Below are 14237 nucleotides of genomic sequence, written 5' to 3' on the forward strand. Positions count from 1 at the left end.
AGGTACAAGGTAGGGTAGTGGATGTTGGAGTGGCCCTGGTGAGAGAGGATAGTGTTTGGAAACTCCCTGTACTGTTGTTTGCAGATGATACTGTGTTGTTGAATGAAGACGAAGGGGAGCTGCAAGGCTTGGTGGATGAGTTTGGGAGTGTGTGTAAGAAACGGAATCTAAAGGTGAATGTAGGGGAGAGTAAAGTGATGGTCTGTGAGAGAGGTGAAGTTAGTGAATGTACAGTGAGGTTGGATGGTGAGGAATTGGAAAATGTGAGTACGTTTAAGTACTTGGGTAGTGTGATGAGTAAGGATGGAGGTTTGGAGGGTGAAGTGCTTGAAAGGGTACAGCAGGGAAGAAAGGTTGCTGGTTCTTTGAAAGCAGTGATAAGAAACAGGGAAGTGAGCATGAAAGTGAAAAAGTTACTACATGACAGTATTGTGATACCAACTCTAACGTACGGAAGTGAAGCTTGGACATTATTGGAAGGACACAAGTCAAGAGTGAGAGCAGTGGAAATGAGTTATTTAAGAGGAGCCTGTGGAGTCACGTGGAGAGACAGGCTGACGAATGAGGATATAAAGGAGCGTTGTGGTGTTGATGTGGATGTGATAGGAAGCGTTATGAGGAACACACTGAGGTGGTTTGGCCATGTGGAGAGGATGGAGGGTGAAAGACTGACGAAGAGAGTGTATGTGAGTGAGGTGGAGGGGGGAAGAGGGAGGGGGAGGCCGAGGATGAGATGGAGGGATGGGGTGGAGAGGTATATGAGAGAGGGGGGTGTGAGTTGGGAGCAGGGCAGTGAAATGGCGGGGGACAGGGCGACTTGGAGGCGATTTGTTTGTGGCCACCCCAAACAGGATTGAGGCGTCTGGCAATAGATAGATAGATAGATAGATAGGTCACAAACAATAACAACACACCCTCACTTCATCTGTGCATCACTCGTCGTCTGCTGCTGTCCCTCCTGACCCCACTCCCCACCCTAGATTTGTTGTCCCTCCTCGCTCTGCTGTCCCTCCTCACTCTGCTGTCCTTCCGCTTCCTCTTCCTCTGACTTCCGTGGTACTGGTGATGAAGATAACTGTCTTAAGTTTTCTGTCTTCTTCATAAAGAACTGCTTTGAGTGGTTTTCTTCTTTCTGTTCTGCAGCATCAAGTTGTAACAATTTAGATCTGCCATCACTTTCCTGGCCAAATTTTGTCTGAAAATGAGCCAAATTGCTCAGAATGGGGCCAAACTTCATTTTCGATTATTATAGTTCGAATAAAACCAGTTTAAGCAACAGACAAATAAAAAATTGTATTTATGCATAAACTGCCACACACGGTCTATCAGCTGGGGACTGTCCAAGGCACGCGTGGTTAATTTGAAACCATCATGTACATGTAAAGTCGCGTTAAATCGAGAAACCCTTGTTAGTTAAACATATTTCCTTAAATAGTTGCTCGTGTTAAAACGAAAACGTATTTTTTTAAACTCACATTAGTGTAGAGGTTACTGTAAATATATATATACAGTAGGCTCGCCCAGTGCGCGTCATCACAGTGCGCAAATCACATTGTGCGCAAGTGACCAAAAATCATAACGAAAAACCTTGAATCCGCGAGTTTACCCCACAAAACACGAGGTAGAGGCAAGAAGTGGCTTAAAAACACCATTTTCGATCAGTATGTGACCCCCCACACACACAACGCGCCAATAGTGACCTAGTGGCTCATGGGGAAGGTGCTCAAGAGGAGTCTACAATAAGATATCGCCAGTAACAGCTTCAACAATGATGTTTATTTCGTGAATACCAAGTTGTTATACTGCCAATACGTCCATAACAAGATGAGGAATGAAACAAACAAGCAAGAAGAGATGAAGGATATTGCCGAAAATGTGAGCAGTAGCGAGGAGGAGAGGGAGGATCCTCCCCTCACCACCTCCCCTGACTCGGCCACCACAGTCCTCCACTGCCCCACCTGACACACCAGCCACCTCCCTCTCCACCTTCACAGCCCCACCTGACTCACCTGCTTCACCTGGCATACCTGCAACCCCCACCATAATGACTGTTGCTGCATTCTGGAAGAAATGTAACATTCAACAGGCTGTAAATTTCTTCGTCAAAGCCTGGAATAATACAACATTGGCAACTGTTAAACAAGCGTGGTGCGGCCGGGGTGGTGGCGGGGGCACTGTAAGTGCATTGCCACGCCTCAGAACTCTTGTTGTTTAAATCCATCAGGCCTGTTGTCTACTGTTGTTAAGGTGACTGCCCATATTTTTGTTATTGCAGCTATATCTGTAGTACAATGACTGAAAAATTTGACCCTTTTTATGTCTCTAAGGGCCAAAAAATGTCCAGATATGAGGGGGTACCGCCCATATGTAATTATTCCCATAAGATTATGTATTCCCAGTACGCAAATTCCCAGTGCACGAGGTCGTGGACCACCCAATCTCTTGCGCACTGTGTGAGCCTACTGTATATATATATATATATATATATATATATATACAGTAAAAGCATGATATAACAAACGCGGGACAAAACGGAAGCTTGAGAGAACGGAATGATTTTTTTCTGTAAGGTACTCGTAATATTCCGGAAGTTTTCCGTTCTGTCACGAGGTGTTGGGTTACCTTAGCGGAAACAAGCTAGTTTGTCCATGGCTGTGGAAAAATCGTGATGCACCGAAACGTTTCCTGTCAATCACAAGGTGCGGGGCTTTGTCACAGACCGCGTCAGGAAGCTGCTTTGTCCCAGGCTGGGTGAGACCGCTCACCTCGCCGCAGTCTACCAGCAACCACCGCACAGTTCAAATCTTCTCTCCAGGTGTGCGTGATTACCTTGCCATTACAAACTTTTTTGTGCCTTTTCTGTAGAGAATAAGCAAACTAATCGTTTGCCATGCCTAAAGTGCAGGAATAAAGGAAAGGGTGAGGCTTTCTCTTGGCCAGAAGTTAGAAATAATCTCGAAGCATCATGCCTGACACATGTTTGAGGGCTGTGTCAGGCATAATTCTACAAACAGATCATATCCACCCCATTTGGAGGTGAGCTTTTTACTGTTTTATTTATTATTATTGCTGTATTATTATTATTATTTTGTGGTAGGTGGGGGCGCTCACCAACCACTCACTCGATGTAGTGCTGCTCTTGGGTGTCTGCCCTTTCCTGTCTTCCATCCTTCTTTCCTTCCATCCTCTTCTGTCTTTCTTTCCTTCATTCTTTCCTTGTCCTTCCTTCATTCTTTCCTTGTCCTTCTGCCTACGGGTGACTTTACATTCCCTCTTCTGTCTTTCTTTCCTTCATTCTTTCCTTTTCCTTCTGCCTGTGGGTGACACTGCATTGTGTGACAAGCCAAATGGTTTCCTGTACACCACTGGGTGGTAACCATATAGCCATATTTTGGCACCTGGTGGTTTAGTGGGTAATTATTGCGCTCCAGTCGGATTGAGCCGGTGAAGGTTTATATCCAAGGGGTGGTTGGAGTTGATTGCTTATGTAATGCCACTCAGGGATGAGTGAGTCTGGTCACTCTCATATTAAATGTCGAGACCAACTGCCTAGCCACAGGCTCCTACGCTCCTCATGGGGCAATGTAGGATTGGATGATGGATGGATGGATGGGTTATTATTATTGTGGGTTCTGACTGCTCCATATGTATCATTATGACCAGCATAGGCAGCATGTGTGTGTGTGTGTAGCAAAAGAAGCTATTTAGGAGCAACTGTGGATAGGCTTCAGGTCACAAATTAGGGAAGAAATATGGGAAAAATCGCAAATTTCTGGAAAATTTCGTTCCATCTATGGTTTTGGAATGGAAGCTTGAAAAAGCAGAATTTTTGATAAAACGGAATAGGGGTTGGCTGAATTATTCCGTTACATCAAGCTTTTACTGTATATATATATATATATGGTATATGCTCTCTCTCTCTCTCTCTCTCTCTCTCTCTCTCTCTCTAATATGAATTGCTATTAGCTTTACAGTCTCCAGCTCCTGTAGCTGTTTGAGTTAGCGAAGGTGGTCGTTCACCTCTGACTGTGGTAACCATTCTGTTGGTAGCCAAAGCAAATTACCATAGATACAAACTAGCAGTATACCTTATAGATAACAACTTAATCATGGGGGAACAGTAGGGAGTTGTTCATTCCGAAAGCTTGTTAAATTCAGTGTCCAAGTCATTTTAACTTACTAACCCAGATTTGTCATATACAATGCCTTCTCTATTTTGTTAGATACATTATGGTGCCCTGAGTGTTTGTATATTGTGTTTTAATATTTGTGGGTCTAGTACTTTATGGCTCGATATTGTATACATACGTATTACTGATTTATTCTTCATACACAGTACTACTTATAGAAAATTACTAAAGATTTAAATTCTATTATAAATTATGGTAATGAATACTAATACAGTACAATGAACTGGACAATTAAATTTCAGTGAAACTTTTTACTCAGTGCATGGTGCAGGTAGACTGATGCCGTTTGTAGGTTAATTGACTGCATCACTCTATATATGATATAATTAATCTTTTTTGGATTAAGAGGAGATTGTTTTGTTGGCTCAGAAAGTTTGTTAAACCTTAGGATTGGTAAATGGAATTTATTTTAAAGAGCCATTACTGTATTTTGTTTTTAAAAAGTTCTACAGTTGTAGGCATTTAAGTAGAGCCACCGAATTTTCACCCATTCATTGTTTTTTACTCTCTTCTTCCCCTTTTATTTTTTGTTGGTTCCTATATGCTTTCTTATATGGAATGGGTTCATGAATCTACATGCAGTCCAGCGGATGAAACTTTCCAGGAAGACTATTCCTTTGCCTCTCTTAGCCTCCTGGAATCAGTACAACTCATTGCCTCAAGCTGCATAAATTTATGATGCATTCTCCAGCTTCCATCCAGTCAGAATGTTTGGTTTTAAGTGAGAAAGACACTTCCTAAGGGTGATTCCAGTTCAGTCTCTGTGATAGAAAAAGGAATTTCTTAGAAAACATGGTTTTATATCCTTTTTCTCATTTCTTTTGTTTTGCCTTCATGTCTCTGATCTCATCCTTCTGTCACATGACTTCATTTATCTTCCTTTCTCCTTCATTTGTCTTCACACTTCTGTCATTATTGTTTTAGCTCTTCTCCTTTTTCTCTTCCTCAGCATATTCGTCTCATCCATCTGTTTCCCAAAGTTTTCACTAGATGCTTTCTTGTCGAAGCACAGAAGTTTTTGAGCCATCTTACAATATTTGCTGAGGCATTTTGTATTGTGATGGGAGGAATCAGTACAGACTCAGTGAACAGACAAAAAGGTACCTTACTTCTTGTCTCCAGTTAAAAAACCCTAGAAGGCATTGAAATCTTTCTCCAGAGTAGTTGATGTCTTGTTCTCTCATTCAAATTCAGCAGCATATGGTGTGCTTGCTGCACTTCCCTTGTAGGATGTGTTAGGAATCCCACTTTTATGGTGTTACCATTTCTTCTTGATACCCGTTTTCTTACTTACATTGTGTGCTCATACTGAGTTACTATCCACCTGTCCTTTGTTCAGTTGCCCAGTTCTCAGAGAAGGAACTGAAAAATCTTTCTTCTGCCTTGTCATTTTTCTGTTCCTTTTTTGGTAGTTTTTGAACTTGAAAAGCATAGCTGTCTATTAGATGTGTCCTGGATTCACCACAGTGTTGCAAGTAGTTCTGCTCCTTCTTTTTCTTCATATAACACTGAATGAGATCACATATTGTATGCAAAATGTGGTGACAGTCACTGATTTCATTCCTTTCCTTTGTACACATGTGACAAGGGAAGTGGAGGAAGTACTGTAAGTCATAGAGCACTAATTTTGAATGAGCAGAGGAGACATTTTCAATCATGGAGGAAGGTTGCAATTATTCTAATGGAAGTCAATAATCAACACACCCTTCCCTCATCTCTAAATGTAGGATGGGTTACTTTGTCATGCATGGGTAGTGACTTGAGATAGCTGAAAAGCCTTAGTGATCCTCCAGATTCACTCACTGCAAGTGATTTTTTTTAGATTCTGTATTCTTTCTTCCTCCTAATTGCTTTCCTGGTCTCCATTTTCTTTCTACTTCCCAACATTTACTGTGCTACAATATGTCCTTTAATGAGCTTCGGTATGAATTTGTAATTTATGTAATTGTGCTGTACTGTATTACTGTTTTTCTTTATCTGTTTTGACAATTTATGGTTCAGTCCTGTATGTTTGTACAGTCCTTTCATGTACATTATGATTCTTTAGAATATTTTCACTACCAGGTATGGTAAATTATGTATTAAGTACAGTATACTGTATTAGCCCTTCAACTGTATTCATATTTCAGCATCATTTTCTTTCTGTTTCACTGTGGTACAGCACAGTATACATGGACTGTATTTGATTTGAATTGGTATATTGACTGCCTGCCCTCAAGCACATTACAGAGTTTATGGTGCTGGTGTTGTGGTGCGATGCCCATGTGTGTAGCTGTTTGCGTTACTGTGGTTGCTCTGTTTGTCTTGCATATTTTGCATCTGGTGTTTACAAAGTTTGTTTTTGTCACTTGTCTTACCATATCTGCCATACATTTTTTTTTTTTTTTTACCCCTTCAGCCAGAGGATGTAATTGTATAGAATATTCTTGCTGCTACCAGATGATTATATTCAACCTAGAGAGCATCCCGTTAGTGATGGGGTGAATAAATGGTACAGTATATCTGACCTCCAGTTTGGCAAGTTTACTCTGTTTGGAAAAAATCATCTGTATATGGCAAGAATAAAATTATAAAGCTCATCATCAGATTGAAGGGGTTAAGTATATTGTTGTTGTTGCTGTTTTTGTTGTTACCATTGTTGACTTCTTATATAATGCTAAAATTTGTAATGTGGATATAGGCTGTATCGCTTAGACAGTCTAGTAGCTATCATGAGGGTATATAACCTATTATCATATACAGTAATTAGTCTTACAGCAATTCTGCTGCTTTTTAGGTGAACTCACCTTTCCTTTCTAGAGTATATCACTGAACATTTTTAGAGTCCTATCATACCATAAAGGGTACAAGGGAGAATAGTACATCTGTCTTTTTAAGGTTATCACCAATGTCTGTATTGACAGCATTTGTAGAGAGTTTTTCTCCATTAATTTGATCTTATGTACATTCTGATGGCCCATGTATATGTTAGCTGCACACCATTACTGTCTCCAGTATGCACTTGGTTGGTACTGGGATAGGATGGGCCCAAACAGGCAACCATATTTAGGAGGTGTCGATGATAAACTACCCTGTTCTTTATGGCTTATGTGCTCCAATTTCTTTAGTCTTTATATCCAGAAACCATTCAAAATTATTGACATCCAGATGAAATGGAAGCCTATAACTGGTTCAGTAGGTACAGTATTTTAAGGTACTGTATTTATGAGTGCTTATTCTGGCTAAGAAAATCAGCTTTGAATGGAATTACAGTAGGAACACAACAGTACTATGTTGTTTGTGTTAATTTTGTTGAACCTTCACAAGCAGCTGCTGGGTTTTATGTTATATTCAGTCATTTTTTGGCACTTTGGTAAGTTCTCTTTCTAATACTGAAATGCTGGTTGTCATCTCTCCTATTTACTCTAGTTCTTTTGTAGAAAGTACTTGTCTTAGAGAACCATCGATGAGGATCCAGGTTGTCCAGTCATAAGAGTACATGTGTAGGGTCATAAGATGTTATACCTGTACTGAGTTTTACATGGAGATATTGAAAGAAAGCAGGAGATATTGAAAGAAAGCAGCTTACAGATTAGATTTATCTTCCAGTTTGTCAGCACAAATGCTGTTCACCCTTTCACGCATGACTCTAAATTTCTGGTCTGGTAATTTTGTACAGAATGCTTTCTTGGTGGGTGGTGGGAGACCATACTGTTGGGTGAGGGCTTTTATTTTAATTATTTATTTATTTTTTCCCTGTGTGTCAACAAGTGGGTTGATGGAGGGTTAGTGCCCCTCCCCGTAAGACAAAATAACTCAAAGTCAAATGGCCACCCCTTACGGGATTATGGTGTCTGGCAATAGGTAGATAGATAGATAGAGAAAATTGTTTCAGTTTGTGATTCAGTTTGCATCAAAATGCAACTTCAGGAGGTAATTTTGGTGATGCATATTGTGTCAAAAATGCAAATTAAGGAGGTAATTTTGTTGTATGATTTGCATTAATGTGCAACTTCAGAAGGTATTACTGTATTTGTGAAACTGCAAATCACACCAAAGTGAGCAACGGGGCTAAGGAATAGAGCCCTAACACATTGTGTAAGTGATCCAGGTGATAAAAGCACCGTTATACCAAACCAGAATATTCTAAGGATTCCATGGCTGTGGCTGCATTCATATTAATGACAAGTAAAGTATATAGATAACAGTGTGCAGGTTTCATGTTCCATTCTGCTCTAAACAGACAGACTCACAGAATAAAATATTTCCTTAGTAATGTATATGATTTATTTTTGTTTCTGCACACTTCAATATGTCTGTTTCATATCGTAATGAATTTCACTTATGATCTTTAGTGCGCCAGTGCACCAAACACTTCCTGATTGAATTTAGGTTTGATTTTCAACTCATTTCTTTTCTTAAGCATCAGAGATTACTGATGGGTAACTATATGGTATGATGACAAGTTCTTTTCTGATGCCATTCTTTAACCCCATGAGTCACTCCCCATGAGTCACTCAAGGGTTCACTTCACTTCTTTTGTCCTGTCTGTGGCCTTTAAGGACCATCATCCTGTGGCTGTGATGTGCTATTCTTCACATGTGTTGGTTTATCTTTGTTTCATAGCCCTTTTCTCAGATGTTTCTTGCTTTGTTTAGATCCCACACATTTCATTTGCCCATTTTTGCAACATATGTCTGGGCATAGTTTTCAAAGGAGTCACATACATCCCAAGCTTGTGTTGGATTGCTGGTGGTTGTGTGTTGGTGTCTGTACCTGCCAGATGAATAGTCTACAGCTGTCTCTCATGTTGGTTTTTCTCTGCCAGGTTTACAGTGAGTTAGTGGTCCCTCTGTCTTTGTGTGCTTTGCCATGACATTTCTACCCAGAAAGCCCCTTTGGCTGACAGGAAATGACCTGGGAAATTATTCATTCTGTTTCATGTGGAAATGACTGGAGACACAGCACCTTCCCTGACTCACCACTCACTGACTTCTTCTGTCACTTTTTCTTTAACCTTTATTCTTTATGGCCTTCACACAATGTTAGGCTAAACTTTGCTAGGTATATGGTACTTTTTTATGGTGGTTGGCTTTTGATATAATAGTTTCTCCATCTTCCACCAGCTGATGGACAATAATGCTTGCCTAAGCCAGTGGGGGTGAGTGGGGGAGAGTGAGTCAGAGAAACCCTCTTTGCTGACTTCTTATTTAGTACACTTCTTCAAAGTCATTTCCACATGAACCAGAAAGGATAACTTCTTGCATAAATTTCTGCATTATCAGTTTGTAATTTTACACATTGAGGTTTTTCTTCTCAGGAAGGAGGTACAAAATTGAAAATTCCAGTAGAACATAAGGTACATGTTAATGAAGCAGATCTCTCTGTACCTTTTATGTAATCATTTTCGTTTTTGTTTTCATTTTTAAAGGCTCCACCATGCTTGCATGTGTCGGCCTTGGTCACCTAATGGTGGCTCTCCACTCTGCCCGATCTCTGGCAGCTTCCCTATTCAGTCCTTTATCACTGAGGTCACACTCAATGACCATGTCCCAGGTCTTTTTCAGTTTACCTCTCGCAGCCATGTCCCTAATGTCAACACTTCTCACTTTCTGCACCCAGTTATCATCACCCATCCTCTCCACATGCCCAAGCCAGCTCAATCTACCTCTCCTCATCACAACACCAATACACTGCAGTCCCATTCTACCTCTCAACTCTTCCATCGTAAACCTAGTTCCCCCAGGCCTTGCACTCAAGGGCACACTGCACATCCACCTAATCATTGTCATTTCTGTACTTTTGAGCCTGCAAATATCCTTTTCCTTGGCTGCCCAGGTCTCAGTACCATACAGCATTATACTTCTAACACATGCTGTATACAAAAATCCCTTAGCACAGAGGGAGAGCCCTCTCAAAGTCAGGAGAGGCAACAGCTCCTTGAACTTCTTCCAACCACTCCTAACTCTAGCCTCGGGGTTAGCTCCAGCTCCACATCCAGCACATAACCTGTCTCCCAAATAACAAAACTCTTCCACACAATCAAGAGATTCGCCATCAAGATTAATCCTTTCACACCTGACAATCTCCACATGCTGTCCCTGATACGCCGCACATGTGAAATCAGCATTATCTCACAACCTCCGACACCACGACAACTCTTATGCACCCACTTATCACAAACACTGCACAAGATGGCATTACTTCCCACACCCTTGTGGTACATCACACATGGCCACTCTCCCTCTTCTTTGACAGTACCGCCATCAGCCCTAGATACCATTGCTTTTGTTTATTTGCATTTACTCTTAAGCCTTTATGCCCCATACCAACTCTCCACATCCTGATTCTTTCCTCTGCCTCCCTTTTATTCTCTGCAATCTACACAAAATCATCGGCATACAGCATCTTCCACGGGAGTCCATTTCTGAAGTCACGAGAGAGGGCTTCAGGTACTATGATAAACAACAAGGGGCTCAAAACTGACCCCTGATCATTCATAATTTTCCTTGTACCTTGTGTAGTCTTTGATGACCACTTCGCTGCTTGTTCTCTTGTTGCTGTAGTCTGTTGGTTCTGATGGGTAAATGAAAAAAAAAAAAAAAAAAGAGCTTGTGTACTACTGTATTGTTTATTTCCATGTCATGGGAATATTGAATATTTTGTTAGATGGGTTTGGTAACATTTTGTTGCCTTGAATGATTTAGTTACAACATACTTTTGTGCATTTTTTGTGTGGCTTTATCTGTACTTTAATTAAAGGTTACCAGGTGCTTTTCAGGTGTTTTGTTCAAAAAATACTTTCTTTGTTTTTTCCATGAATATCAGCACAGTTACAAATTATTTATTGTAACTCCCATACCTTTACATATCTTCTTATTTACACTGTATGGGTATATCTTCAATTTAAAATATTGGGATAGGTAAACATGTACCAGGAGTTTTACTGTATCTTTTTTTAATTAAACATAATACCCTATATTATTCATCGATATTATGAGCTTAATTTTTTTTTTTTTTTTTTTTTTTTTTGATACTCTGGCCACATAGTATATTACTAACATATGCAAGTGCTGCAGATTTCAGTGTGTGTTGTGAACCTGAGGAACTAATTCAAGCTTTCTTTTACCATAAGATTTAGGCTTCAAGGAGGACTCGTTGAAAGGTATACCCATCTCTCTCTCTCTCTCTCTATATATATATCTCTCTCTCTCTCACTTTCTCTCACCATTAGGGCCTATGAACCATGCTTTGCCGCCCAATCCCACACAAGCTTAGTTCTTTCTCAGCACCTCCACCATTATGGTTTTTGATGATACTGTATATTATAGCAGCCATCTTTGCATGAAAATTGGCTCATGATCTCTTACCTTCTCTCCCTTGTCACACCACAGCACCAGTTTTATCTCTTCTGCACTTTTTTTAGGGGTATTTGGGGAGGAATGGGATGCAGGCTGTTATAGGATGTAGGTAGAGGCTGTTGCAATGGGGTTTGTAAATAATGGAGTATTTTACTCTGCACATCACTGCTTACATACTCCCTACACCAACCATCTGAACAAACCCTTCAGTAAGATATATTGTTATTAATTTAAACGTAATACAAACATTATCAGAAATAATATACATCCTTTGATTTTCATTGCCCATTTAGTTTTCACTTCTTTTCCTTCACCCCACCCCCACCTCCAGAGCTCATCCCCAAGCCAGCAACATCATGTGAAGACCCTCCTCTCTACCTCTGCCTGCGAATGGGCAAACCAGCCAGCAGGCCCATCCCAAGGTCTACACCAGTTATGTCCTATGGGAAGAAGAGGATGAGACCAGAATATTGGTTTAGCATCCCAAAAGACAGGTAGGATATGCAATACTCAGTCTTCCTCAGTTGTTTCCTGACATTAGTATATAGCTTGTAAATTACAAGGTCTGTCCAAAAAGAAACTGGACTTTTATTAAATAATGCACCAGCCAGCCAGCATAGCATGATCGTGACAGGAGCACTGTGTAGTGGCAACTTTGAGCTGTAGTCTAACACTAGCTGCATCATGCCACATCACTTTGTTTTTGAGGTATATGTGCTTTAGTGAATGTGTGTTTAATGCTCTTAGAGAATTTTCTTCTATCTCTTCTGTCATCTGAAATCAGCGACCATTCAGGGTGGATTTCAGCTTTAGGAACAGAAAAAGGTTTCATGGACCAAATCCAGAGAGTAGGACGTAATGAGGGATGATAATTATCTCATGCATCGTTGAAAAGTCATGGATAAGGAGCGATGTGTGAGCAGGTGCATTGTCATGGTGCAGCATCCAGGTTTTATTTGTCCATGCCTCAGGCCTTTTCCTTAGCACTGCCTCCCTTAAAAGCTGCAGGATGTCCAAGTAAAACTCTCTGTTGAACGTCTGACCAAGTGGAACAACCTCATGATGAGCGATATCTTTCCAATAAAAAGAGAGAGTCATCACCTTCACATTTGAGCAACTCTGATGTGATTTTTATTTTTTTTTTATTTTTTTTTAATGGTGACGATGTTCCAACTCACTGCTGTGTTTTTGTTTTATGATTTTGTAGCCATACAGCCATGTTTCATCACCTGTTATGGCATTTTTCAGAAAGTTTTCTTGAGCATTCGAACAGTCAGGCAGATCCAGACTGTTGGTGATGCAGTTCTCACGATCCTCATGTCTCAGCAGACGTGACACAAATTTTGCAGCAGCACAATGTGTCATCAGTTTTTCAGTTAAATAATGTGGTGTTAACCTTTACAGATACATACTTCTTCAGAAGCTTCATGGATAGTCAGGCAATGATTTTCACAGATAACAGCATGCACTTTCTCAACTTAATCGTTGTCTGTTGATGTGGAAGAACTTCCAGATTTGAGAGCATCTTTGCTGGATATTCTTCTCTGTTTGAACCGTTGGAACCACTTGTGACATTACATACAGCTGAAACAATACTTCCCATAAGCCTGTAGCAACATTTGAAAAGTCTCCAAAGTTTTCTCCAGTCTGGAACAGAATTTCATGCAAACATGTTGCTCGTCAAGCTCCTTCGTTGTTCAACTTGTAACAAATCGCCAAGTGCACCAAACACACTTTCACTCAAGTACATGTACCTCAGTGACAAAGTGATGTGGAATGATGCAGCTAGTGTTAGACTGAAGCTCAAATAGGTACATACAAATAGGTAAATACACACACTCCTATATATATTCTCATAACATGCTAATCCTCCTACTTTACTACTTTATGAGGTCTGTCCAAAAACAAACTCACCCCCCCCCTCCCTCATATACCTCTCAACTCCATCCCTCCACCTCATCCTCGGTCTATCCCTCCCTCTCCCTACCTCCACCTCACCTACATACACCCTCTTAGTCAGTCTTTCATGGACATAAATACAGTATTAAAAAGTAGCATACCATATGACTATTCTATTACAGTACTACAGTAGAGCAGTGGTTAAACAATGAGGCGTACAGTGTGCACTGCCCAGCTGCATGTGTTAGCTCCCAAAACGTGAAACCAAAGGTCAGATTGGCTCAAAAGTCTTTAGACAGTTGCACAAAAATCTGGACGGCTTAACAGCTGAGTGGGGCAGAGGAATAGGACTTTTTTATTACTAAGCTTTTATGTTGGAGCACACCCTTCACTTAACATGATTTTCATTTAACATGATAGTTTTTTAAGAAAACATCTACTGTAAAGTGTTAAGTGAGAAATTACTGTAAAATTCAAAAATAAGTCTGTCATGATGAATGGGTATGACATCAGTGAATGACAGAACCAAGAACAGTTTATTTGGGTATGAAATATATTTGGCATAATACATATTGGAGATGTGATGCAAATCAGTAGGTTAAAAGGGCATGGAAATGATGAGAGGAAAGTAGAGGGTGACTGGTTGAGGAGAGTTATAAGTATGAACGTGAAGGGAAGAATGCCCCATGGTAGACTGAGACAGTTGGTGACGAGGTCGTGCTTGGAGACCTTCAGAATAGGAGACTTTGGGGGGAGTTGGCTCAAGTTTGAGGTACTTGGAGAGCTACCATGAAGTAAAAAGACTACT

At 40.5% G+C, this 14237-nt stretch overlaps 1 protein-coding gene across 1 annotated transcript in view; it reads left to right on the forward strand.

The window, feature by feature from the left end:
- Positions 1-14237, forward strand: part of mtd (TLD domain-containing protein mustard) — a 250808-nt gene that overhangs the window by 135716 nt on the left and 100855 nt on the right. Inside the window, exons 11-12 of the mRNA XM_080272382.1 lie at positions 11305-11334; positions 11862-12024. Of these exons, the coding sequence (XP_080128508.1) occupies positions 11305-11334; positions 11862-12024 (193 nt within the window). The remainder of the gene's footprint in view (positions 1-11304; positions 11335-11861; positions 12025-14237) is intronic.

This window comes from Coenobita brevimanus, chromosome 6 (genome assembly GCF_032717465.1).
Source record: "Coenobita brevimanus isolate Jiangsu-jjx chromosome 6, ASM3271746v2, whole genome shotgun sequence".
NCBI classification, from domain to species: Eukaryota; Metazoa; Arthropoda; class Malacostraca; order Decapoda; family Coenobitidae; genus Coenobita; species Coenobita brevimanus.